The sequence below is a fragment of the Apis mellifera genome, linkage group LG4 (genome assembly GCF_003254395.2).
Source record: "Apis mellifera strain DH4 linkage group LG4, Amel_HAv3.1, whole genome shotgun sequence".
Classification (NCBI taxonomy): domain Eukaryota; kingdom Metazoa; phylum Arthropoda; class Insecta; order Hymenoptera; family Apidae; genus Apis; species Apis mellifera.
Genome location: NC_037641.1, coordinates 3,074,244 through 3,102,164, shown reverse-complemented (window position 1 = coordinate 3,102,164; position 27,921 = coordinate 3,074,244). Strand labels below are relative to the sequence as shown.

The 27,921-nt window shown below is 42.1% G+C and overlaps 1 protein-coding gene across 1 annotated transcript in view; it reads left to right on the top strand.

The window, feature by feature from the left end:
* Positions 1 to 27,921, top strand: part of LOC102654533 (protein pangolin, isoforms A/H/I/S) — a 149,438-nt gene that overhangs the window by 26,829 nt on the left and 94,688 nt on the right. Inside the window, exon 3 of the mRNA XM_006558737.3 lies at positions 8,137 to 8,240. Within this exon, the coding sequence (XP_006558800.1) occupies positions 8,137 to 8,240 (104 nt within the window). The remainder of the gene's footprint in view (positions 1 to 8,136; positions 8,241 to 27,921) is intronic.

Sequence of the window (27,921 nt, the reverse complement as noted above, 5' to 3'; positions counted from 1 at the left end):
TCGCATTGTCCACGTTTGTTTGTTTGCTCGCGTCATAAACGCGGTTGGATATTTTTCTTGGTAAACCTTTTATTAATTTGGGCGAAAGTTCTTTTTCCTTTCAATCTCTTCCTGCCCCGATCGATTGTCGCTCGGAGAGAATGGAAATTTTGAATTTAACGTTGAATCTTTATTTTCTTTTAAATTCGAAGTTACTTTTTATTTAATTTTTCTTTAAATAAAATATTTATCCTCACAAATGCTAGAAAAAATTTTCAAACAGATATATCTGTTGGCAAATAATTTAAAGTTAAGTTTGTATAGAGGAAGGAAAATATATCGTAAAACTTGCGAAATTATCGATCATTTTGCGATCTTAATTATTCACGAATGGTGAATAAAATATTTTCAAAAAAAAAAAAGAAACGGTTTATAAATATTTCTTTCTTTTTCCTTCCAAAGAGTTGTAGAGTACAGGAATTCTCGGTATTGCGGGAGTCTAAAAAAAAAAATATATATATATTTCGTCTCCTTTGCTCGTGAATTTGAGAACGGTCCATGGTGGCGCACAGTGTCGGCAGGTCGGTAGGTAGGCATATACCGTTGATGGACCAGAGCTAATCTAAAAATCGCCGGAACTTCACAATTATAGTAATTTACCAGCCGACAACAAGCTGTACACACAAGCTTGTGCCCTATAATGGCATTAACGGCACGCTCTTTCGCTCCCGTGTCCTTTTTAACCATGGAATCCGGCCCCGATTCGGTGCCCAAAACTCGACCGGACACTTTACCATCGAGCCATATTTCCCTCTCCATATTATATGTATATATATATATATATATATATATATATCCACCTGTCCTCGAATTTTTCTATCCCTTCCTGTGCCTTCATCTTCAATTTTTTTCAATAGGAATTCGAATAATGAATAAAATTTTGAAATAGAGTTTATAAGTTTCGTGGAAAAGTAGAGATAATAAGAAACGATTAAATAAATATTGTGTTTAGTATACTAAGAAGGATGAAAAATCAATTTTTGAATATTCGAATGAATTTGTGAACGTAAATGATTCGAGATCTAATAAAATACTCTGTATTTATTTATTACTGACTGTAATTGTATCAGAGATTTTACGATACGAAGTTTGGACAAACGTGTATTAAAATTTTACATTTAAAAGGAAGATTAAGTATCGATCGAAATTTTTATTCTCTAAAAAAACTTTGGAAACTTGGCCCCCCCTTTTTCGAGGCACATTCGTCCTCTTTACCCTTCGAGTCATCGTTGGATACAAACGAGGTCTACATCATCCACCCACCGCGCCTCGTTACCGAACACCGGTCGGCGATGATCATTGCAGCCCCTCTCGTCACGAAATTGCAGAGGTACATAGGGGAGGAAAAAAAAAAAAAGGAAAAAAAGCGAAAAAAAAAAGAGGGGAAGGGAGGAGGAGAAAGCGAGGGAACGGATAGATTTATCGTTTGTAATAGAGAGAGAGTCGAGGCTCGTCGACCCATACGTTTTTCCCGTTTTTTCCATCAAACGAAAATGATCCCCCGGCGCGCAGACAATGCTCGCGAGAACACTCGGCTCGAAATCGAGGGCACTCAGAACATGCGAATCCATAATAATCTCTTCGCGGCTTCCGCTTTTTGCCTACTCTCTGCGCTCGAATCGCGCCCATCCCTTCGCCGGGGTTCGTTGATGCAGAACTCGCGGGTTATCCGTGGATATATGTTTAAGAACCCGTGTGTTTCACCCCGCCCTTGTGCACGCCTGCCGCAATCACTTCCGGTTCAACCGGTATCGCAACGCATCCTTTGAAAATTTTTATCCTCGCGCGTCCACTCTCTCTCTCTCTCTCGTGATTATCGTTCGAAAATTCTCCACTATCCATGAATCTTTCTCATCTAAAATATATATATTATATATATTTATCGTATCTTCTATCATCCATCGTCGATATTGATAAAAATTTGTCTTCGTTCACGATCAAGCACAAGATCCGTCCTTTTGTTCTCGCGCGATAGGATAAAAATGGCAGTCGTTCGAACTGAGAAGAGAATTAAAAAGAAAGTCGATCCGTCGAAAATGGATGCTCACGTCTCCGATTACAATCCGTGTGTATCCATCCGTACGGAGGCCGGCCGGCTTCCTTAGGCGGGAGAGAGAGAGAGAGAGAGGGGCCACGTAGCGCCGGTCTATCTATAATTACCGAGCGCAAGTATTATTCCAACAAGACTGCGAGGTAAACAAAGCCGCGGAAGGAGAGGAAGGAGGAGTGGCGTGGTTAAAAGGAGCGAGAGAAACACGGGCACGAAGTGTTGGAGAGACGGCGGTGTGCGACGGATCGTGTGGAAGGCCGATGGAACGCGCGGTGTAGGACGAGCGGTGGTGGAGGTGGAGGCATCGGTGATCGTGATGGAAAGGATATGGCGGGAACCGGGGAGAGGGGAGTGGGAAGGAGGGGACGGGTTGGCAATAAACTTTGGCGCGAGGAGTGTGGCGCACATGTGCACAGGATATGCGTTTGGAAAGAGCGAGGAACACATCGAGCCGTGGATAGGGCGAGAAAAATTGTTCCTTTCCTCCGCTTTACGCGTGAAAATTTGTCAAAAAAGAAAATATATATATGTATACGTGTAAAACGTTCTCGTTTTAAAATAATCTCGTTGACGTGTTTTACAATTTTCAATTATTTTCGTGTAGTTAACGCGCGATGGATACCCGATTAATTTTTGTTGTAAAATGTCCATAAAATAAAATGAATTTAATATTAATACGCGGACACGCTACTGTATGTATATATATAAATGTGTGTGTATGTATACATATATATATAAATATATATTTTCGCTAGTAAATCTGGCATAGAATATTTCATAAATTCGTGGAATCCCCGTGTTGATGCTTGGATGTTTGACAATTTTTATATCGTTTTTCCGGCCGCTGTTTAATCTCTTTTGTTATAATGCTTTTTATTATTGTGTAAATATTAGGCGAAAAATATTTGGGGAATATATTAACCGTTCGCGTTTTGATTTTTATTTTAAATATAATTAAGAACAAAATTAACGATTATCGATACAAATTTTAATCGTGATTTACATTAATGATGATTAATTTATTAACAATTATTTATATATGTAAAACAAAAGAACCCTGTACCCTTTCCACCAGCTATGATTTTTCATTCGAATTAGGATATCGTTAAAAAAATTAAACGTATTTTTAACCTCCAAAATATCCAGAATTGCCAAAAACATGTTCTTCTAACAATCTTATCATCTCGTTTTCTCAGGATTCAACAAGACAAGAATTACTTAAGGCGTGCGATAATCGTTTTTATTCCAAGAATTTTTCCGAGAAATCCGAGCGGCATCGAAATCGACCGAAATCCGCGAAAACTGTTCAACAGTTGTCCTCAGCTGTTCCGATTTATCACGAGTCAAAATGGCGGCCCCGTGCCTCGATCGTAACCCGCCGACCAATAAAACGCGAGCTTTACGAGGCACGTTTTAAACCGGGACAAATTCGCGGGAGATTTAAACGGGCGATTTTATCCGCGCGGGCCGCGCGGATAAAACTTGCCGTTTAAAAGCGGAGCCTATTTGCTCCACCGTGGCGATATCACCGCGGGGCGAAATACGGTTTTCATCGCGGTGGAACGAGGATTCCTGCGCCCGGTATGTCGCGTGCGTGAGCAACTCGAGTGGCTGCGTGTCGCGTTATTTATAGAGGCGCGTAGCTGACAATTTAATCGTCCGCAGTCCGTGTGAATTGCGCCGATGCGGCACGGTCTTCGCGCCTGTCCGCGTCTTAATAAGTTACGTTTCGCTCGTTTTCCTCCTTTTTTTTTTTTTGCGTTCGACGTGGACGATCGCCGTTTAATCCTCCGTGGATATATATATATACATACGTGAATATATATATATATATAGGGGGCGTAATCGGATGAAATTAATTAATCGATCCGTAAACAAGCGTGCACAGGGCTGGCCGTATGGCTCTCGAGTCGAATCTTTTTTTTCGAGATTTAGACGAGTTTATGAGGTTCCTTTTGGAAGTTTTTTCTTTCTTGGAGAAATCGTATGCAGCGTTGGAGGAGGATGATTTAATTGCATATATTCCAGATACGATTCTTCGTTTCTTTTACGGATGGATTTATATATTATCGCTGTGCAAGATAATATTATTCAAAGTTAAGCACAATTACGATACGTAATCCATCACATGATGTTTCTGCGTGAAGTTATCAATGTATACATCTTGCGTGAGGGAGCGTTATTTATTCAAAAGAAACGTCGACGCGTTTCAACAATGAATTTCATGAATGAAATTCTTTTTTTTTTTACGTATATCTGGAAACTTGTATCTAAACTCGGAATTATCGCTTCACGCGTACACGTTTAATTCTCCCAATTGAGGATATCTCAACTCAAAGAAACTTGAGCTAAAAAAAAAATGCTCGATAAAATCATCAAGCAAAAGGATATATATATATATACAGAATGGAATTAAAGATGATGTATGAACGGAAACGGTTTCCACGCCGAGAAAACTATCGAACCCTGTTCCTTCGCTCGATCGAGAATTTTGATCCACGCACTGCTCGCCTCGCTGCGGATTTAATAAAGTCGAGGAACCCGCAGAAAAGGTCAACGGTCCCTCGGCAACGGACGGGGGACGATCGAGATCATCTCTTGCCCGCGAGTCGAAGAATTAACTCTTTCATGGTCGACGCGAGGTTCGCGCGGCCTGTTCAGACCGCTCTTTGCCGAAGTATTAATTAACCGCGCGGCTCTCGGCCGCTCGACTGATTTATCACTACCGTCCACCGCTGTCGTCGCGTTGCTCTCGTTGCGGATCTCCGTCGCGACGCATCGTTTACGATCCATTTTCACCGGTGTCGATGGATTTTCCATCTCTCCCCTCCCCGATTTTCCTTCGAAAGAAAGTCCGATTAAAACTGTGAAAGAATAAAACGCGTAATATTATATCGCATCGTTTACGATTTCACCGGTGTCGATGGATGGATTTTCCATCTCTCCCTCCGATTTTTCTTCGAAAAGTGGAAAGAAAGTCGGATTAAAATTGTGAAAGAATAAAACGCGTAATAATATTGTATCGATCCTCCCCGATTTTCCTTCGAAAGGTGAAAAGAAAGTCCGATTAAAATTGTGAAAAAAACGCGTAATAATATTATATCGCATCGTTTATATATTAATATTATATCCATTTTCAGCGGTGTCGATGGATGGATTTTCCATCTCTCCCCTCCGATTTTTCTTCGAAAGGTGGAAAGAAAGTCCGATTAAAATTGTGAAAGAAGCCTAATAATATTATATCGCATCGTTTATATATTAATATTATATCCATTTTCACCGGTGTCGATGGATGGATTTTCTATCTCTCCCTCCGATTTTCCTTCGAAAGGTGGAAAGAAAGTCCGATTAAAATTGTGAAAAAAACGCGTAATAATATTATATCGCATCGTTTATATATTAATATTATATCCATTTTCAGCGGTGTCGATGGATGGATTTTCCATCTCTCCCCTCCGATTTTTCTTCGAAAGGTGGAAAGAAAGTCCGATTAAAATTGTGAAAGAAGCCTAATAATATTATATCGCATCGTTTATATATTAATATTATATCCATTTTCACCGGTGTCGATGGATGGATTTTCTATCTCTCCCTCCGATTTTCCTTCGAAAGGTGGAAAGAAAGTCCGATTAAAATTGTGAAAGAATAAAACGTGTATTAATATTATATCGCATCGTTTACGATTTCATCGGTGTCGATGGATGAATTTTCCATCCCCCCTCCCCGATTTTCTTTCGAAAGGTGGAAAGAAAGTCCGATTAAAATTGTGAAAGAATAAAACGCGTAATAATATTATATCGCATCGTTTACGATCCATTTTCACCGGTTTCGATGGATGGATTTCTGTCCCCAATTTTCGAAAAAAATTAAAACTGTGAAAGAAGCGTAATAATATTATATAATGTACGATAACCGAGCTTATAATAATAAGTGACGAGAAAGGAAAAAACCGTTCTAAATCGAACGATTCAAACTTTCAGACCAATATTTATCATCTTGGATCAGGTGTCCAAGCCCACCCCTTTTTCATAGATCGGTCGGTAAAAAAGCCTCGCGATCTATCGTGGCCGACTTAATAGCGGCCGCTACCGCCGCTACCTTGACCGGATCATTCTCTCTCTTTCTCTCTTTTCCTCTCCATAAAATAATGGCGTTGCCGATCACCTAAAGATACTCGTCGCTCCCCCTGATAACATCTTAGGCCCCCTGAAAGGAGGGGGAAGGAAGGGGCCGATCCCTAACTCCTCGAAGGGAGACGAGAGAGAGACGATAGTTATCAGTTCGAATCCTGAAAGCAGGTTTCTACCTCTCGAAACGATCGAGTTTCGCGGAACGGGGACCGAGTCTCTCTCTCTCTCTCTCTCTCGCGCTCGTTCGCTCGCTCGGGGATCCGCCTTGAGCGGATCGGGACCGAGGCCCCGCTCTCGGGCCCAGAAAGATGATCGGTATCACTTGGCGGGAGTCCTTCGTGGCGGATTCTTGTTGTTCCACGCGATCCAGTTTCGCGGAACGGATAAACTCGAAAGGTTTCTCCTGTATCGAGACCGTTTCTCGGTCTAAGAGCTGAGGGTTATTTCTTGGGCAATTAGGCAAATGATCTTTTTTGGTTAAATTTAATTTACCCTTTCTCACTCTTTTTGACAGACTTCGAAAGATCAAGTATTGCATTTGATTTAATGTAATTTAAATTTATCCGGATATTTAATTCAAATTCGAGTAGTATGTTGGACAAATTACTTATATATATAGTCTTTTATTTCTCACATGATTGTCGACTACACGTCGAGAAGATTAATCGCATTTGAATTAACATTGCGCGTGAATTCAGGCTTGTAAAAATAAATTGGCAAGAACAAAACGAACTTGCCAATTTTCTAGGATCTTTCCTAGATCCTCGAGATTGGAGTCAAAGAGGGATCCACGATTTTCTATCGATGGAACGATGTTTCTCCCGGGTGGTGGGTTTTATACTAAGCGCGAATTAAATGCATTAAAACGAGACTGGTTTAATGTAAACGTAGCAGCGTGGAAGATTGGACGCTCGCTCGAAACTACAGCTCGTGTATCCGTGTACGCTCGTTGCGTGCACGGGTTAGCCGCGTTTAATTGCCAGGAGGGAAATCGTCGGATATAATTATTCGAAGACCGTTTACGCCGGATAAGCGTGAAAAGATAAACTTCGATGGGTGAAAAGGCTCGTTGGATTTTTCACGCTTGCCGGCGCAGAGCCTTCGTGTTTTTTTGCACTTCATATTTTTTTTTTTTTTTCTTTTTTACAAATTAATCCTGCGGAACTGCACGATGATATATACATATCGTTATCGTGAAAATGATGGGAAAATAATGCATGCGTGTCATATTTAACGAAAAAAAAAAGAAAATGGGGGTTGGATTCTTCGTTTTTAATTTGAACGAATAGAGTCGTTTGACAAAAGGGAGGAAATTATGTTAATTTTTGTTCCTTTCTTTTTTTTCAAAAAGAAATAATAATTAAAAATGGTTTACAGATTTGAATAATCGTATAAATAATACACGATTATTATATATATATATATAATTAATTTTTTTGCCGAATAACATTTTTAATAAATAAAGAAGGAAGCAAGATTGGATCGAAAGTGATTCAAAGCGAAATTTGTGCTACATTTGCATATCTCTAATTCCTTGCTACATTATTTAATTAACTTTTCTGCAAAAGTGAGTAACATTTTTAATTCGGGAAGGAAGCAAGATTGGATCGAGAGAAAAAGAAAAAAATGGTTCAAGGAACCATAGCGCGGGATTAAAAGTTCCGATTAAATGAAAATTACTCTGGACGAGGTTAGATCTTAAAAAAACAAACGAAAAGAAAGAAAGAAACGCGTATATCTTTTAATTAAAGATAGATTATTAAGGAACCGTGACAACGATAGGTTCTCGGAGTGTTAAGTGTTAAGAATGGGCCCCGCCTAACGGGGCCCACGATCGAGATCCGTTTTCTCGATAATTTCCAATACCAGCCTGACGTGCTCACCTGTTCTCTTTTTCTTTTTCCCTTTTTCGAACAGGTAAGGTGGACCCGACGCCACATACCTCATCGTTCAACATGGGCTACCTCGTCTCGCCGTATCCTTACCCCAATGGCGCCGGAGGACCCATTCCCGTGTCTATGGTGAGTGTTTATCATTTTATTGTTTCCCGTATCGTTTTACCTGTCCGAAGAAAACAGCTCAAGGACGTGTCGACGAAGATTCGTTTCGAAACTTTCCCCCTTGTTTCCACCATTTTTATCTACCCAACCAACTGAATTAACATCTTTCTCGAAAATTTTCAGATTAATTTTATTTTATTTTATAACGCGAGATCGACGCGATTTTGCCAATTTCACTTTTTTTTGTCTCCCACGTGTTCCATATTCTATATTTTATAAATGAAGTTTATAGCGTTTCTCTTTAACCCTTCTTTTATAAAAAAGAAAAAATCAAGGGAACAAATAATATCAATCTATCAGAATATTATGATATTCTTACAAGTTTAAAAACACGTCTCCCGTGTTCCATATTCTATAAGTATTCTTATAAATGAAATTCGTTTCTCTTTAACCCTTCTTTTATAAAAAAGAAAGAATCAAGGGAACAAATAATATCAATCTATCAGAATATTATGATATTCTTACAAGTTTAAAAACACGTCTCCCACGTGTTCCATATTCTATAAGTATTCTTTATAAATGAAATTCATTTCTCTTTAACCCTTCTTTTATAAAAAAGAAAGAATCAAGGGAACAAATAATATCAGAGATGATATTCTTACAAGTTTAAAAACACGTCTCCCAAGTGTTCCATATTCTATAAGTATTCTTTATAAATGAAATTCGTTTCTCTTTAACCCTTCTTTTATAAAAAAGAAAGAATCAAGGGAACAAATAATATCAATCTATCAGAATATTATGATATTCTTACAAATTTAAAAAATCCAAAAAAAGAAAAATCAAGGAACATACGTCTGATAGTATAAATAATATCATCAGAGGTGATATTCTTACAAGTTTAAAAACACGTCTCTCACGTGTTCCATATTCTATAAGTATTTTATAAATGAAGTTTATAGTGTTTCTCTTTAATTCTTCTTTTATAAAAAAGGAAGAATCAAGGAACAAAATAATATCAATCTATCTAATAGAAGTGATATTCTTACAAATTTAAAAAATCAAGGAACATACGTCTGATAGTATAAATAATATCATCAGAGGTGATATTCTTACAAGTTTAAAAAATCCAACAAAACGAAACACTTTTTTCCCCCGCAAAAGGAAACCGATCGAATATAAAGATCGGCCGAGATTCTATTTCGGATCCCTATTAAACGTTGAATCGTGCAAGGAGGAACGCGATCGTGTCGCCGGTTCCGGTCTGTCAGAGTTCTCTCTCTCTCTCTCCCTCTCTCTCCTCGCCCTTTGAGGATCGTGATTCCCGTATTGATTTATGGCGGCCACAAATTGGATTCACGATTTATTTACGAGCGAACGTTCGCGCGTTTGGCCCCCCCGATGATAAAGTGGCGGCGATGGAAACGGCGCTTAGAATTGTTTCTCTTTCCTCTAAATTATTAATCCGCCATCTTCCCTCTCTCTCAATTTTTCCCCTCCCTTCGAAGAAGGAAGAAACTCGTCGACTCTTTTGTCTCCCTCTTTATATATATATATATATATATATATATATATATATATATACATTCGGCGCGAATTGGAAATATTGCGAGCAATTAGCCGCGTTGGCGATTACGCGAATGGAATTCGTTCCGCGGTTTAAAACTGTGTGCGTGAAACAAGTCGGTTTTATGCGTGGGGACTGGTCGGGCGGAAAGGTTTTTCTTCCGTGAACGAGGATCGCCGGAATTTTAACGAATATTAATGGCGGAGCCGCGGCGCGAATTTCCTCGGCGGGAATAAACCTCGAACCTCGGCTGAAAAGTTGCGTAACGCTTCGCGCCGTTTCACTTGCAATTTTTTTCCATGACGACGATTATAAATCATAAATTATTGTGTACGTGTTTTCCTTTTTTTTTTTTTTACTGTGAAATAAAACATCGATATATATATATAATAAGAGTAATACGATTCTGTATTCTTGGAAAAGATATATGTATGAATAAAACATTTCGAATTTCTCGAATTCGAGCAACGCACAATCGAGGATACTTGACTAATGAGCACGAGAAACTCGACGAAGAGAGTGATCTTTCAGATCTTTCGAGAAATGAACGAGCGGCTATTTCACACCGCGTGTTAGTTTAAATAGTTTTCGAAATCTCCGCCGATCGATCGAAAACCGCAAACGACGACAAATATTCCACGAATCTAACTAACGAACGCAAGCAAATTTATCGAATCGATTAAATAAAGAAGAGTTACGGAAAAATTACTCTCTCTCTCTCTCTATCTCTTCTATATAACAAAGCAGAAAAAAAAGAAGCGGAAGAATTTTTTTGCGCGCGCCACTGTGCAAACATTTTTCGTAGCACGGCTCGTTTATCGGACACGGGAAATCGGCCGTGCTCGAGAGAACTTGTTTCGCGAATGATTTACATCGAAAGTACGTGACAATGGCGGGTTTAACGAGGATCGGCGTGAAATCGGGGAAAGGAGGGAGGAGGGAGGGGAGGGGAGAACGAGACACACGCCATAGGTGTCGACGGGTTGTTTCGACGGGTTAAAAAAGCCGGCTAAAATCGAGAGAGCCATACCTCTCCTCCCCTTCCGTCCAGATGAATGAAATTTGCAGATTCACGTGTATCGCACGCAACGAGCGAGGCATTGTTGCTGCGCCGCGGATGGGGTGTATCCGTGTATCCACGCGTGCTCGCTACAGACGGCTAATTTGACTGCGGTGAGGCATGGCGTCGCTAAATAGTGGGCAAAATTGGGCCGATTCGCTGTGTCGAGCGTGCCATCGTTGATCTCTCTTTCTCTGCATATTTTATACGCACTGCATACGATGCTTGGAAAAATCGAAACTTGGATCATCGCGAAATTTTTTTCTTTTTTTGCAACTCGTTCGTTCATCAAATTTTGAATGATAGTTTAAAAAATATCTTCTTCGTATATTTTTATAAATCTCTCCTCGATGTCAAGATATGATTGAAATTTGCCCTTAATCTCTCTGTATCGTGCGTATATTTGTATTACGATGCTTGGAAAAATCGAAACTTGGATCATCGTGAATTTTTTTCTTTTTTTGCAACTCGTTCGTTTGTTAATTTTTGAATGATAATTTAAAAAAATCTTCTTCGTATATCTGTATTATGATGCTTGGAAAAATCGAAACTTGGATCGTGAAATTTTTTCTTTTTTTGCAACTCGTTCGTTCGTCAATTTTTGAATGATAGTTAAAAAAATCTTCTTCGTTATATATAATAAAGAAAGTAAAATAAAATAATTGAGGTATTGGAATTCTCTTTGTACATATTTTTGCAGAGGCACTATATATTTTTATATATATATCTCTGTCAAAAATCAGAAATGAGATAACTATTCGAATACTTTTTATCTCTCGATAAATACACGTTCGAATGAAAATAATAATCTACGAGATAACCTTTCCGAGTTTCCACTGTTGAGAATATTTTTGTAAATCTCCTCTCAAGATATGAGATGATTGAAATTTGCCTTTAATCTCTCCGTCTCTGTCTCGCGCGTATATTTGTATTATGCTTGAAAAACTCGAAACTTGGATCATCATGGTGAAATTTTTTCTTTTTTTGCAACTCGTTCGTTCGTCAATCTTTAAATGATAGTTTAAAAAAAAATCTTCTTCAATATAAATATGTAACAAAGGAGGAAGTAAAAGTGATTGAGGTTCTATATATTTTTATATATCTCTCGCGCGTAAATACAAACTTTCAAATCAGAAATGAGTAAATACACGTTCGAATGAAAATAATAATCTACGAGATAACGTACCTTTCCGAGTTTCCACTGTTGAGAATATTTTTGTAAATCTCCTCTCAAGATATGAGATGATTGAAATTCGCCCTTAATCCCTCCGTCTCTGTCTCGCGCGAGTGAGAAGAGGCGAGTGGTGGGTAGAGAGAGGGATGGATGGTCCGCGAACCCGTTCTTCCTCCTCGTCGATTCTTCACGCTCGATGAACCGCTGCCGCAGCCACGAGACGGGCATTAATTTTCCGCGATTCGCCTCGTATTGATCATGCTTAACGTCGACGATCGTCTGGAAAGGGTGACGAAGTAATGGCAGTAATGATTCTTCCTCCTTTAGACACGGAGTAGACTTTTTCTCTTATATTCCTCTTCCTTCTCTTTTTAAATACGTATATGAATCTTGCTTGCCGTATTACCAACGTTTCTTTAATATATATTAAATAAAGATAAGGCTGGGTGGAAATTAGCGAACCGCGACAAGTGTCGGATCGAGTCAGGTAGTAAAACTGGCTGCCCATCGCGCGTACACTTAAAAACAGTTGAGTTGGCTCGAGTTTGCAAGCGCCTCGAAGAGCGTGCGAGTTTCATTCATCCCCGTCGCGTTTTATAAAATAAAATAAAATACCCGGCGATGCAATTGACGGTTAACACGTTCGCACCTAGGCTCTCGTTCGAAAATTTCGCGATATTCGCGATATAATATTTCCCTGCCTGATTTTGATTGTATATAAAATTATATTAAACAGCGACGCGTGAAAAGCGAAAAATCCTTCTCTCCGGATCATTGGCTTTCTGGATCGATACGATACGCGTAGTGGTTTATTAAGCACACTGGCTTAATGAGATTAGAGTGTGTACATAGATTCTTTTCGCGGGTTAAAATTTATTTTTACATCTAGAGACTGAAGAATCGGATCAATTCTTGAAAATTTCGATCAGGATAAAATTGGCTCTTATCTCAAATTCGAAAGTCGAGGAACAAATATTTCAATGCATGGATGAAAAATTAGAAATACTCTCGGAGTACTTGAATTATATATATATATTTTTCTTTTAATAACTCGGTTAATTATTATCATTATCGCGAGACAGCTCTATTAAATTCCACTTTTCGATTCAGATTTTCTCAACGATACCACCCGTGATGCATTTAACCCGATACTAAATATTACTCTCCTCCATTTCGAACATTCTACTTGCCTCGGATAATTACCCAGAAACTCGTTCGTGCATCGATTCTGTGAAACGTGCAGATATCAGCCGATCCAACGTTCCGTGAATTTTCTAATGGAAAAATCACGTTGCCAATGAGCCATAAGTAAAATTAGACCGATAAAGCGTTTCGTGACGCGCTAAGAAAAGCTTATTCAACGAATAATAATTTTCTCTAAAAATTCTAAAAGTACAGGTCGAAGATGACTTGGAAAAAAAAATCGGAAAATCCACAAATCAAAAAATTATTTTCCAATTCCAATTAGAAATAAATAAAATAAAATTAGACCTTAAATAAAGGGTTCGCGTGCAGAGGAAGTTTGGAGAGCGGCTATTGAGCTCTCCTCAACTGCTTGATGAACCACCACCGGCCTACCCAGCGATGGCCAGCGACGCTTCCGACTCCGCACGCACGCACGCACGCACGCACACACGCTCTCTCCCTTACCTTTCTTACCTTCCTCACGGACGCCACACCTCTGCTCTCTGCTCCTCTCCTCCCTCCCTGCTCGCACCCTCGCCTCGGATTTACCTACCTCGGGCACTCATCTTCCACCATGTCATTATGTCGTTATTTCCGACAACGAGCGTGTCTCGGCGACGAAGCCCAAGCTTGCACGCTTGCCTCCGACAAAAATGGGCGCGAAAGCAGTTTCGCCCCGAAATCCTCCGCACTGCAAACACGGCGGGCAGCCGTGAATGAGCCGCTGTCGCGCTCGATCTTCGAGGAACGGGACCGTGGACAATCCGTCAATGGACGCTCCCAGTCTTGATTATCGGCCTCCCTTTTCTTTTCTTTTCTTTTTTTTTTTCGAGGATAATGACACGTGTGTAATGATACGTGTTGTTGAATGGATGATTATTCTTTTTTTTTTTGAATAATTAAGCTTGGAAAATTTTGTGAAATTAGTTTGATTGGAATAAAGAGATTCGAGGGATTGTGTAAATCGATTTTGTATTCGAAAATTTTATACTATGGAAGTGAAGAAAATTGTATCGATATTAATTGATTGGAAATTCGATGGCGTATTTTGTCATTTAAGTGTGTCGAAAATTTTTCATAAAATTCGTAAAACTCGAGTTATAAAAATATTCGTTTTATAATAATGCTCAAGATTCTATCAATGATGTTTTTTTCTGAATTAAATCGAATGGAACAAATCACTCTTTGTATAGATTTGATTCTGAGATAAATTTAATTAAGCTTCCCTATCTATTTATTATTTATTTTTAGCCAGATCTTTACATTTTATCTATTCCAATTCTCCTAATTTAAAACGTTCGAATAACAGTCGTCAAAAAACGGATGAAAGAAGAAGAAGAAAAAAAAAAGGGAGAAAAATTGAAAAACGCTCGAATCCCGGAACAAAAGAACGGCGTGGACGGAGCCCTACTTTCCCTCACAAAGTGTAAAATTAATAATGTGACACAATTTGACCGAAACGTGCAAAATCCTCCATAAACGCAATTGCAGTTTCCACGCTCCTCCCCTCTTTTCCACGCACTTTTATCTCTATCCGTAGAATCCGAACAGTGGACTCCGGTGTTTCCATCCAACCCGCCATTCTATTTTCGTCCCCCTCGGATGCGACAGTTTTAAACTCTGCCGAGGAAAGAGGCAAGAGGAACATAGAGAAAAAGAGAGAATTCTGATTCCCGTCTCGTAAAAATCGTTTTCGGTTTCCCAAGGTGTCCGTGAGCCGATTAGAAACGCGTTAACGACACGATGCCAACGATTTCGAGCGCGTTTCCGAAGGAATGTTGGAACATGCGCCTATCCACCACACGAAACCACGTGCGCCACGGGATCAAACTTCTAGTAGTTCTTCGAGCGGAGAAGGGAAGGAGGAGGAGGAGAGAGACTGACTATCGAGAGGGATTGCAGGTGCGATTTTCTGCTGATTAAGCGGCCGCTGGTGGCGACAATTTGCTAAACACAACGCGTGTACCTCGTGGCGGCGTTCCTCGCGGAATACAAAGTGGGCTGGCAACGCCTTTGAAGAGGCTTGCACCAACCGGGGCTGTTTCGTGGCCGGGGCTTTCACGATAAAAGGCCGCGCGTAAAATGGCAATTAGGTGGCCAGGAATCTGCTCGCAGATTCTTAGGAAGTCGCGTGCAAATTGGACTGCATTCTTTAACAGAGAGCATTTTTTCTCTCTCTTTTTACAGTATATACTCTCCTTGTCGGTTATAGCTTGGCCGATTTCGTGTCGAGTTCATCTCGAGGAAGGATTCGTAAAATTTTAACCTTTTTCTTTTACAACTATTTTATCACAGCTAGAACAGATTTCTAAATAAATTATTATCAACGTATCTTTATTTGGAATTGGAGAAAAAGAAGGAGGTACGAAGCTGCAACACACTGTGAATACACGAAAGATCGAGACCCGTTACAAGTATCGATATGTGTATATCGATCGTGGTGGAACGTGCGGTCAATCTTGCCAACGATTTTCAACAAATAAAACTTGCCTTGAATTCCAAATTGTATTCCATCTTCCTCGTAAAAATACCGGTAAAGATAAAAATTCGATCCGTTCTCACGGATCGAAGAACAGAGAGAGAGGAAAAATTCTCAACGATTTTTAACAATTATCGCGAGAAATTCATTCGGTTACGATTCCCGATGACAAAGGAATCGTTGTTCTTCGACGCGCGAAGATGAAACGAAAGAAAGAAAGAAAGAAAGAAAAGAGAAAACGATCGATACGTCGTAGTAGGGCGGGGATTTCGCCTTTTCGCCATTTAACGCGGTTCCCAACATTCCGAAACCGTCCTCGATTTCGTACGAATCGACATCGATCAATGCCTCTACGATAGTCTCGTAGACAAAGGAAGGAACGATGCCTTCGAAATTCGAGGAAACAACGGTCGAGAAATGGAGCCGAGATGAGAGGGAAAAATTGTGCGTGTGTGCGTTGCGCACGGAAACGTTCCACCAATTAAAAAGGACTCGATTCGACGGGGTTGCTGAAAATAAAAACGGGCGTATCGGAGTGCAGTTTCGCGGGAGAAAGATGGAGGGGGAAGGGTTCCACGTTCTGCGCCCTGGAGAGCTGTCGCCCGTTGGGGGCAGGTTTCTCTGGGGGTTTGGGGTCGGTGGATGGATGCACGTGAAATCCAAAACCCTTATATTAAAACGCACGGCCAACGGCGCGCTCGATTCAAAACAATATAATGAGCGCGGCAACTTCCTTCTCTTTCCTATCCTCAACAACTATTTCTAGCCTTCACCCCCGAATTGAAAAATTCGATTTCCTCTTTAATTTTCTTATCCTGATATTATAAACAATATATCATTATTATTATTCCAATCTAAATTTATTCTTACATATAAATTCTAGGATATAAAAATGAAATAGAAAAGTGGATGAAAACGTTCGGTCTGGACCGGGCCCCCCCGACTCATTCCTTAACCTTCCAGGCCTACGGATGAATCGAGACGCGGGGAGGGGAGGGGAGATGGTGACGATGGTGACGATGGTTTTGTCGTGGAGCCGGGCTTTGTCTGTCCGCTCCGGCGGAAGACCAACCGGCATTGTTCTCATTGTTTCGAGACACGAGCGGCAGAAAAGGGGGGGAGAGGGGGTGTGAGAGTGGTTCCACACACGCGTACAGAGAGGACGTTCACGGACGCAAAGATGCCCGGCGTGTGATACACGAAGCGTTTCACCGCTTCATCGTGCCCTTCTCTCGCGCCGTCGTCCTCCCTGCTAATTGTTTGCCAATCAGTCCACTCTGGCAGAGTCTAGTCCTCCCTTCCTTTTCATGGGAAGGGGGCTTTTCTTAGGCCGTATTAGGCGAAGCAAGCCTCGAGCCGATAGTAACCGGCCTCCTCGGGAGAAATGTGTCTCCTCAAAGAGGCAGGAATCTCTCCGAGAGATTTTGCCCGAATCCGGAGAACGGTCCCGCGATTTAGATCCGAATGGTGCACTATGGTCTATATCTTGATCTGTCAAATTACGTTTTCCCCTTTGTCCGGCTTTTCTTCCCCCCGTTTTTCTTCTCCCCCCCCCCCGTTCTTGGATCCGTTCTGCCTCCATTCGATGGGTAATAGGGTTGTTGTCTGGAATGGTACTTTTTCCTAGCGGCATTCAATTCGTGGGAACAGTTTTTTTTTCTCTCTCCTCTTTCTTTCTTTCTTTTTTGTTCCTCCATTGCGGATATTTTTTCTTCTTCTTCTTCTTCCATCTTTGTCAGATTTGAAAAAGAAGGAGAGAATGGAGTAATTATTCGATTATTAATTGTTAAGGCAGTTTTCAGAAGCCTCGTGTCTGTCTTAGTCCAGAAACGAGGCAATTCTGATTGGACAGGTTGAATAGGGATGGAGGATGACGAAGCTCGCGCGGATCGGAGAAACAGAAGGAAACATTCGTGTTTGATCTCACGCGTATCATCTCGTCATGCTGCTCGATTGGATTCTCGAGAGGAGTCATTTATATATATATATATTTCGTTGGGCCCAGGAATTTCGTGTCCCATCCCTGGGCCTCGTTATACGCGAGAAGAAGGAGAAGAAGAAGAAGGAAAAAGAAGGAGTAAAAGAAAAGGGAAAAAATTATAGAAAGAATTCCGTTCCGAAGGTCGTAATCTTTTGAATTGTGGTTCCATCCACGGATGATGGAACACGAGATAGAAAACGGGCAACCTCCTTCGCCCTCCTCCTACGACCGCAAAATTTTACCTGGTGCGAAGGCGCCATTAGTTTCGATGTTCTTGGTTAAGTACTTTTGTGTTTAAGTACCTGACCAAACCTTCTCTCCTCTCTCACTCTCTCTATATATATATACGAGGGGTATATACACGAAGAGAAACCACGGGGATTGTCCTTTTTTCAAGGGATAATACCACGTGGGCTGTTAATGCCAAGATGGCCGTGCGATACGCGACTCCATTACGCACGCTCTTGCCTCTCTCTCTCTCTTTCTTTCTCTCTAGCCCCTTGTCCCTAGAACAACCCTGCTAATTGTTGTCCTGTCTGTTGGTTTAACGTGGGAACATTTGCAAGATGCGCAGATACGAATCTCCCGCCGAAAATTGGCCGCGGGCTTTTCGAATCGTCCAAACTTATTCATCCGAATATTATTTTTTCCCATCTCACTTTTATTTAAATATATTCGTATACCCATTTTTCAAATAAAATTGAAAATACTCTCTCTCTCTCTCCTTTGATCAAAGATCAACGATCGTTCTCAACAATTTGTATCGTATTGAAGGAATTTTCATTCAAACTTGAACGAGAGACTAATTCTTTCAAATTATACAGCGTGTTGGAATATTGAAGAAAGAAAGTCATTCCAAAGCATTTTTCTAAATGCTCTCTCCTCCCCCCTTTCCCCTCCCTGGTCGACGACGTTTTCGGCCAGCCACGGGTTATTTTTGCCAGGCGGGACGGTTGTTCGAATCGCGCGCACCGCTCTCGACACGAATCCTCTCCCGTTCATTACGGGAGGAGCGGCGGCAATTCGACGGGCATGCGTCACCGAGAATACCCGGCCGCCAGAAATTTATTTCATTCCCGCGCTCGCATTGGACGGCCTCGCATCCCGCCACGGGACGGGGAGAGGATCGCGTCCCGGCAATAATGGGGAGCGCGAGAAGCGTTCTGGATTTTCAGGAAATCCCGAAATGATATTACGCAACCCCTTACGGCACGCGTATATACCCTCGAAACGAGCGATCCTCGTTCATCTAGCTGAAACGGCCCGGCTATTACTTTCGAACGAGTTTCTCGATCTCTGTTTCTCTGTGCTCGCGATTTATCGCGCGCGCGTGTGATGTTCTTTGACCGGTGGCAGTCGGCCGTTAGAACGAAGAGGATGTACGATTTGGAAGAGAGGGAAAAAGGGGAATGGGGAGAAGATGAAGTGGAGAACGACGCGACGTCTCGACGCGAAATATCCTTTCTACGTTCCATTTATGATCACGAGCAGAGAAAGTATACCTGTGTATATATATAGGATGTTGAAATGTAGGTAGGTAGGAAATTTAAAGGATGATTTTAGAAATGAAAGTACAATTTTCGAAATTTTCAGTAGATAAAAAGCGTTCTTTTGATATTCTAAATTGAAATTGGAATGAAAAAATTCGAAATTTTAAATAAATTCTCTCTAAAGAAATATCTAGAAATGATATGTGAATATTTTGAAAATAGGAGACTAATGTATTAATGGGCTAAGTTAAAGGATGACGGAGCGAATGATAATCCAATTCTTCTTCTTCGAGGAATTTTCCCTGACTGACTCGGCTCCGTTCGAGGGAGGGAAAACCTTTTATTCTCCCCTCCTCCTCTGTGGAATTTCGTGGTTGAACGGATTCGAAACTCGTCTCGTTCGAGTCCACGCTAGATTTTTAGTTAACACCTGAGACCTTCGAAATACCAGAGTGGAAAGAAAAGAAAAGAAAGAAAGAAAGGGGAAAAAAAGGTTCTCCCCGCCTGGAATGACGCGGTGGTTCCCGAGGGACAAATGAGCCAGAATAAATACCCGGGAGGGGGTGGGAGGCCCCGGTGAATATCGGGAGAATGGCCAGAGAGCTAACCACCCTGAAAACGGAAGCCGAAATGTTTGCGATGGCCATCCTCCACAAAACACGATCATCCCGGTGACTTCTTCTTTGTAAATAACAATCTCGCCTCCTATCTCGGGCAAACAGATTCTTTCGCGTTCCCAACGCCTCGACGCTTCCAAGATTCCATCCTCAGATTACCCGTCCCTCCTCTCGCGACAATTGCGGAGGGGGGAAGAGGGAGATCACGCGTGATTAATCGTAGAGGGACAATTCCTCCTCCGTAAAAAAGATTTATTCTCGATTTCATTTCGTTCGAAGGAATAATAATGAGAATAAGAAACGAGATCGTTGGTTTCGAGAGGTGTTTAGAAGATGTTCTCGAAGAGAAGGTCGAAAGTCGATGACGGGGCAAATTTTCGTTGGGACAAATGAGCCAGGATAAAGGAGAATCATTATAAATCCTCGTCGAGGAGGATAGAAACGTATATATATAAGAGAGAACGGTTGTTGTACACGTTTCTTCCCTCTCTATATTCCTCCTCCCTCCCCGGACGGAATAATTAATTTATTGACCGGCCACGATGCGCCGATCGCTCTACGATTTTCAACCCTTCCCTTCCCTTCTCTTCCCGCAACTGGACATTATAAAACTCGTTCCACTCCCTCCTCCCTTTCCTCCACCCACAGCCTCGGCTACTACTCGTTCATTTACATTTAATTGGGAAATCAATCTAGCGCGAGGCATCGTTACACGGAATATTTATAAGGGAGTGGCGCCTGGGTTAATACGGGTTTCAATTTCGCGCGCTCTCGATTCTTCCCTTCTTCGCCCGATCTTTCCCGACTTCTTTAATCTCGCGCCGAGGGGAGGGGGGGGGGGGAATGTGTGTATGGACGCTCGGTTTCGCGCCCTTTCGCCCGTATCCCGATTAATAATTCAACGTACGATGAAAAATTAGCATCGTACACGTAACACTCCTCCATATATCTATGTGAAACGCTCACATACGTGAAACATTATTCTCCCCCTCCTTGGTACGGGTTCGTCATCGACGGATGGAACGGCATGCATATTAGTCGATCGGTGTAAAGCATCGTGCACCGCTCTATAACCCATTATATATATATATATATATATATATATGTGCTCCTCAGAGCTGCAGCCATTATTGCTCGCGAGCCGATACCACGCGTATTATACGCAACGTTGTCACCGGCGGCGGTGTTTCGCGTTTCTAAATGGAAAACAATCGTAATTCAGCGGCGCGTTCACGCCTCGTTAACGGTGACTTACCGCGTGGCACGCGAAAAACCACCTCTCTCCCTCTCCCTCCCCCTCTCTCCCCGTGTAACGCGTACCCCAGCTGAGCGCGTACGGACGGTAAATCGTATTGTTACTGAACCCGGTCGGTTGTATGGGAGAAGGGAATCCGTGGCCGTATGCCACCGTTCGAGAATCTGGGACAATGTCGGCCGTAATTCTAGCGGCAGCTCGAACGCTGGGAATGCACACTTCTCGTGCCTTCGTGCCACTCGTGATAATACTCCTCGTTGTATATAATGTATATATACGTGTATATTTATTAATCGATCGATCGATCGATCGACGAACAGATCGACGGCTACTATGTGTGGACACTGTGGACGGGATCAAGTGGGTCACGTCCGTGGTGTGGGACACGCCGGGTATGGGACTCTCCGGCCACGTGACACGGGTGCTCGGATGGGAGATAATCCGTGCTTGACAGCTGTGCACGCTCGTTGATATCTCGTAATAATAGCAATAGTAAATGTACGAGATTGTCGTGTACGTGTGCCCGCGTACACTGCCCCTCAAGAGTATCCCTCGTTTCCCCGCGAATTTTCTAATCTCCCTTCTCTTTCTAACTAGATAAATATATATCGTCGTATAAGGAACAGAGTCATCAATTCACGATGTGAAAGAAAGAGTTTAGAAAATATAATAAAGATTAATTTCTGTTTAATTTTATTTTTTAGATTGATATTTCCAATACTTTTGAACGGTATTGTATGGAAGCGTTCGGAAAACGCTATCTCTTGGAGATTCTAATATATTGAGGGGGTGTGAAGGGAAAAAATGCGCGTGTTTATCCGTACGGAAACAAATGGAACAAAAGGAACAGAGTCATCACTTCACGATGTGAAAGAAAGAGTTTAGAAAATATATTAAAGATTAATTTCTGTTCAATTTTAGGTATTTTTTAGATTGATATTTCCAATAATTTTGAACGGTATTGTATGGAAGCGTTCGGTAATCGCTATCTCTTGGAGATTCTAATATATTGGGGGGGTGTGAAGGGAAAAAATGCGCGTGTTTATCCGTACGGAAACAAATGGATCGTTGTAAATGCGTTTCCCTAGCTCGGTCAATTTATAATATATCGCGGGTTTCGATAAAGGGAGGGTAAAAATCAATTGTAAACGGAGAATTATCGATCGATATTTTCGCTAGAACTGAAGAGAGGAATGAAGATATGCATCGAAATATTATATAAACGAAGAGTATTCCTTTTGAAGAGGGAATCGAATGGTGCGCAATCTCTACCACCCTTCCCCTCCACCGAGAGGATTCAACGTTTCGAGAAAGAGTCAGAAGATGGAAGGGAAGAAAATTTACACCTTGGCGTCGACTTTTGTTTTAGCAGAAAATTCAATTTGCCTTGGCGCGTCGCGCCGGGCCCGGGACGGAGCACGCGGATCGGGGAGGCAAACCTGTTTACAGAAGTTGGTACCACCCGCAGATCGAAACTGCCGTTCGTGATTTAAAGCCAATAACGAAGCGTGAACCGCGAACAAATTGAACTGCAGGCGTCTCTGTGGAATTTTTTCGGCTTTCGTGGGTCTCTCCTCTCCACGGTCCATCGAGGGAGGAGGGACGGAGAAACGCGTGTGTAAAGAGAAAGAGAGAGAGGGAGAGAGATACGGTGTCCGTGGGCAAAGTTGAACGAACCTGAATCACGGAATTCTCGGTGTAGTGTCTTTGTTAACGATCGATCGTGGAACGAGTTTGGAAAGGAAAAAGAAGAAGGGAAGGTGGACAGAAAAATGAATCGTTTTCGAAAAATAAAAACGAGAAACCTCCCAAGGAGGTGGAAAAAGATCGTGGCAACGAATTTCACTCTCTCTTCGTTTCCACGGGAGCGAAAAAAGGGAATCCTTTAATCGAAGTACAAGAACGGATCCGGCTCGCCCTTTCCGCCACTTATTTTCTCCACGTGGTTATTTTAAGCTCCTTACCGCAGGAAGTTTATAGCGCGGCGCACGGTTTTGGGCACGGAGAGAGGCGGTTCCCACTTCTCTCCCTTCGAAAAGACGACGAGAGGAGACGACGGACACAGTTCTTCAAATAGAAAACGCGTCTTGTTCGATCGTGTCGAAATCGACCTCCAATTTCCTTCGACTTCGATATTTTTTCTTTCTATAAAATTGTACGAATCTTCCCCCTCCCTTCAAAAGTTTCGAGAAAAATACCCTTTCTTCATCGCGCAAACTTCTTTTACAAGAATTCTAGAGCCGTGAAAGCAGCAACAACTTGAAATTGTTAGCCACAGATCGCTATACCTGCGAGGATCGTTACCTGTCCGTCTCATTGTCGGCTGCATCCCCCGATCGCGTGGTCATGGCTCGTCGGTGTCCTTGGCTTCGCCTCGCCACTCCACATTGAATGGACGGAGGACGGGGAAGAAAAAAAGATCGGCCAGTTTCGAGAAATCGTAAAGCGCGGTTTTTACGAGGAGGGCAGGTGAAACGCGAGCGATGGCCTCTCGATGGGCTGCATCGAAGAACCATCCCCCCGTTGCGACCAATCGAGGAAGGATGGAGATTTTGGCACGCTGCCCTTCTTAAATTGTCCGATACCTTTTCCCGGCCGCAAAAAACGACTTTCATCCTCCAACGAAAAAGACTCGGAGGGAACGAGATCGCTCGGTGGAAATGCTGCTCGTGTACACACACTTACTTACGTGTACATACGCGTACAGAGGGAACGCGTGGAACGGAGAAGGAGAAGGAGGCGGCAAGGGTGGGCCGCCAGTTTTCTCCTTCTTTTTCCCGACGTTTTGCAATGGAAACGGCTCGACGAGGCTCGGTTATTACAGCTTTCGACCGCGCGCGAACTACAGAAGCGAAGACTTGACTTAAGGCCGCTGTCGCGACCTCGACAGTTTCGTGGCAGATATCGTTCCGGATATGATGTGTTCCATGCCCAGTGTTTGGCAGAGAAATTAATAAGAAAGGATGAGTAGGGAAAGAAATTTATTATACCGAATTATACGTACATGTAAATATATGTATAAAATATATAGGCTAGGACTGTAGGATGGACGAGATGATTTGGGAGAGTGGATTAGATAAAAATAGTGTTTGTCGTTTGTTTATTGGGTTGACGGAGCGGAGAGAGAAGTGAACGGATGCAACGAGCTGCACACGCCGCTGAAAGAGACCGTCGACCGCATTGGCATTTGCATCATTCACCTTGAGAAGTGAATATAGTACGGTGGAGAGCCTTGTGTGTCGCGCACCGCGGATTACGTTTGAAGGAATTTATTGTGCGGTTGGTAACGCAGCCGCCAAGACGTTACTTACTCGTCGTTTCGCCTGTCTCCTCTATCCACGCTTATGGAATATAACCCTCGATTAAGAGGGATAATTCAAGATCAACGCGGAGATGGCGGATGCGTTACGATCGTGGATCGTGTCGATGACCCCCGGATGAAATTTGTAATAAAAATTTCATACCAGCGGTTCTCACTTTCATTTTCTTCCTCTTTTCTTCTTTCTTGTAAATTGTAAATTATCTCGATAAAAATGAAAAATTTCTCGGATTTCTTTCCCTCTCGGAGGAAACGCATTTATATCGATGACTCCATCGTTTGGAAATTTTCTCCTGCAGATGTAAATCCGCGCGGCGGAGAATGATCTATCGATCACGCCGTTAAGTAGCGTGTATAACGTTTCGGGAACCGTAATGTTGGTAACAACGATATAACGTTGCACGCCGGGAGGTGTGTGTTTCTCAACCCGAGTTGTTCCCTGCCTGTGAAAGGTATCCTACGCGAGACAGGACAGGAATCGTATTCAGGATACCTATATGAACAATGAAAAAGTCCGCGTATCGCGCACTTTGTCTTCGGGTCACAGCCTTTTCTGCGAGCAATTCGCTCCGCGAATAGAAATAGCATACCCCGTGCTATTCGCCGCCTCGTTTATATCTCCAATCCTGCTATTACATTTTCTTCCACGCGTTAACCTTATCATCGCGCGTTAACTGCGCGTTAACTCGATCGAAATATTTACTTCGTATCTTACTTTACTCTCCATTTTTCCACGTTTAAAGAAAACTTCATTTCACCCTCAAAATTTATAATAATCGTTTCGATCATCGTTATTAAAAAAAATATTCCACGAACGTGGAAACCAACCCCACCATGAATAATAATCCCGATCCCGATTCGTCGAAAGGTGGTCGCTTTGCGGCGATTAATTTTTTTCTAAAGAAATGCGCTCGTGCTCGTTCGAGCCTCCTCTTTGTAAGCCCGGGTATAAAGGCGCGACGTTTGATACTCGCTCGAGTAATTTCGTCGCCTCGCATGAAAAACTCACTTTCTCACACCTGCTCCCCCCTTTCCTCCCTGCATACGAGATTATTGTTGGCCGGCGAATAACAGCGTTTCGCTGTTTATCCCAGAGGGAGGGAGGGAAGGAGTCGTCGACGATGGCCTCGCCGCTTTTGGCGACGGGGGGAAGGAGAGGAGCGCGCGTTGTCCACTTTGTTCGCGGGGATCGCGGATACGCGGGCCGGCAACGCAATCGGGGCGATCTTCCAATTAAAATATTCTGCCTGGTGGGTTTAAACAGTTTTCTGGAAGGGGTTGTTGCGCGCCGGTGAAAACGCGTATCACCACCGCGTGTTGCGCCTCTTGCCGTAATGCAAGATTCTTTTTGTTGCCGCGAGAGAGAGCGAACTAAAGTGAAAAAAAAGAATCTCCAACTACCAAGTTTTCCCTCTCCTTCTCTCCTCTCTGGTTCGAGGGGGTGTGTTTCAAGATCGGAGGGGAGGAAGAAGCGAAAACACGGGTGGAAAGAAATTTCCCTAACTAGCGGACGGATTATCCGCAGCGGTCGTTTAAAGTTTAAGTCATTAGTCACGTAACTGGTTGGTTAATAACTGTGAAATTGCGCTCGCGTTCCGTTTTCTTTCTCTCTCCATTGAAAATTGCGATGTGTATATATATATTTGTAAAAATATAACGATAGCAGCGAAATTATATTCGGCCAATCGAGCCGGTATCGGTTTAAACGGTCCTCGACACGCGTCGATTCTATTTTATATATATATATATGTGTGTGTGTGTGTATGCGCTCGTGGAAAATTAAATTACGAACGAAACTATTCCGACGCGCGCGACGTCCGCGACTGCGCGCCCACCAATCGCGCTTCGATGATTCGGCGTTTAATTCTTGCGGTTGATGAACGCGCGGATTTCCAATGCGTGGACATTGTGTCGCTGGCTGCGGTGCGCGATCGATTTAATTATCACGTACGATCCAGGAATACGTTTGAAATATTTATCGGAAAAAGGTATTTTTACGATTGATTAAAAATTTCCGATGCGATTAATTTTGCGAAACGAAAGGATGGATGCACATTTATTATATACATTTTTCTCGGCGTTAGAGAAAGAAATTTAGGCGAGGATATATATATGTATGAAATAGATTGTAGATAGAGCAGAAAATAAATTGGATGGACGTAACAGGGTTAAGAGTAATGGGGTATAACGGTTATCGATATTCGATAGTAAGAGACATCTATGACTATATCCATTAGAAGTTTATTATTTATATTTACCACTAATGCAGATGCCAAGGGGTATTCTTCAACATTGCATGTCAACTTTTTCCTTTTTTTTTTTTTTCCCATTCCCTTTGTTTAAAAGTAAGCGTTAAAAATAATCTACGCGATTCACGGAGAAAGGTGAATATTGTTCACACACTTTGCGTAATTAATAACACGTAAATTTTAAAAATCCTCCCTTTATCATTAATACGAAAAATCATATTGGAAAATAAGAAACCTTTTTCAAACCGAATAAATATATACGCATTTGTTCATATGTTAAGGGAAAGCGCGACTTTGGCGCTCGCGTAATCCGCGAGCGGGAAAAGCTATAATCGTGCGCGAAGGTCGTGTCACCTCGAGCCGGTCTAGGCGCGTGTGTTAGAGTTGAAGGAAAGAAAGAGAGAGAGAGAGAGGATCGGCGAGAGGGGGAGCAGAAGAGAGAAATGTATTAGCGTGGTGGTGAACGATGAGAGGGGCGTGCCAGCCGCGGTAATAGCTGGTAAGCTGTGCTATTATGAGCAAAAAAGTGACGTCACGCTAGGCCACTCCTGTGGTTGACCAAAAGGGGGGAAAAAGAAAGAAAGAAAGACAAAAAGGAGAGGAAAAGAATCGCATTAGAATTTCCTCTTTCTTATTTCGTTCACAATTTCGAGATTGTCTCCAATCCTAACCTAACCTAACCTAACCGATCTAACCTTGTTATTGTTTTAACAGGCTCGCGCTTTCATTATATACTACGCTTTGCACGTACGCGATCGCGAGCTTTTGCCACGCTGTTTTAATATTTATCCCTTAACGGTGCACGCGAGCGATCAATTTCATGCGGCGGCCGACCATCGTCACAGCCTGTGTATATATACGATGTCGCGAGCATCGTGCCACGCTTGCTTGTCGCGTACGTTTAATCGCCCGATTCCTCGAAAATTTCCTTGCCAATTGTCAAAGATTAATTCGCTCGACTCTTGATTGAAAATGGATGTGAATTCATAAAAATCGAGTTTCATTCTTCGGCATATGTATATGTAGGCCACGTTTTATCTCTACAAAAATCGATTTACTCGAGCACTTTCTTCCCGACAAATTGTGTTCCGTTTCTTATAACGGAAGCTTTGTGCGTTTTGTGAGGCATAATGACTTGTTGTATCGCAATACACGCTTTTAAATATTACAATTTTAACATTTGAAATCTTTCGTTAATGCAGCTCGATCAATCTTTCCAACTTGTAATAATAATTTAAAAAGAAGAAAAACTCGAAAATTCCACGAGTGTGGAGAAGAAAAGGGATAAAGAGAAGAAGTTTCTTCTCCTCCACGGCAGGAGAGAAACGG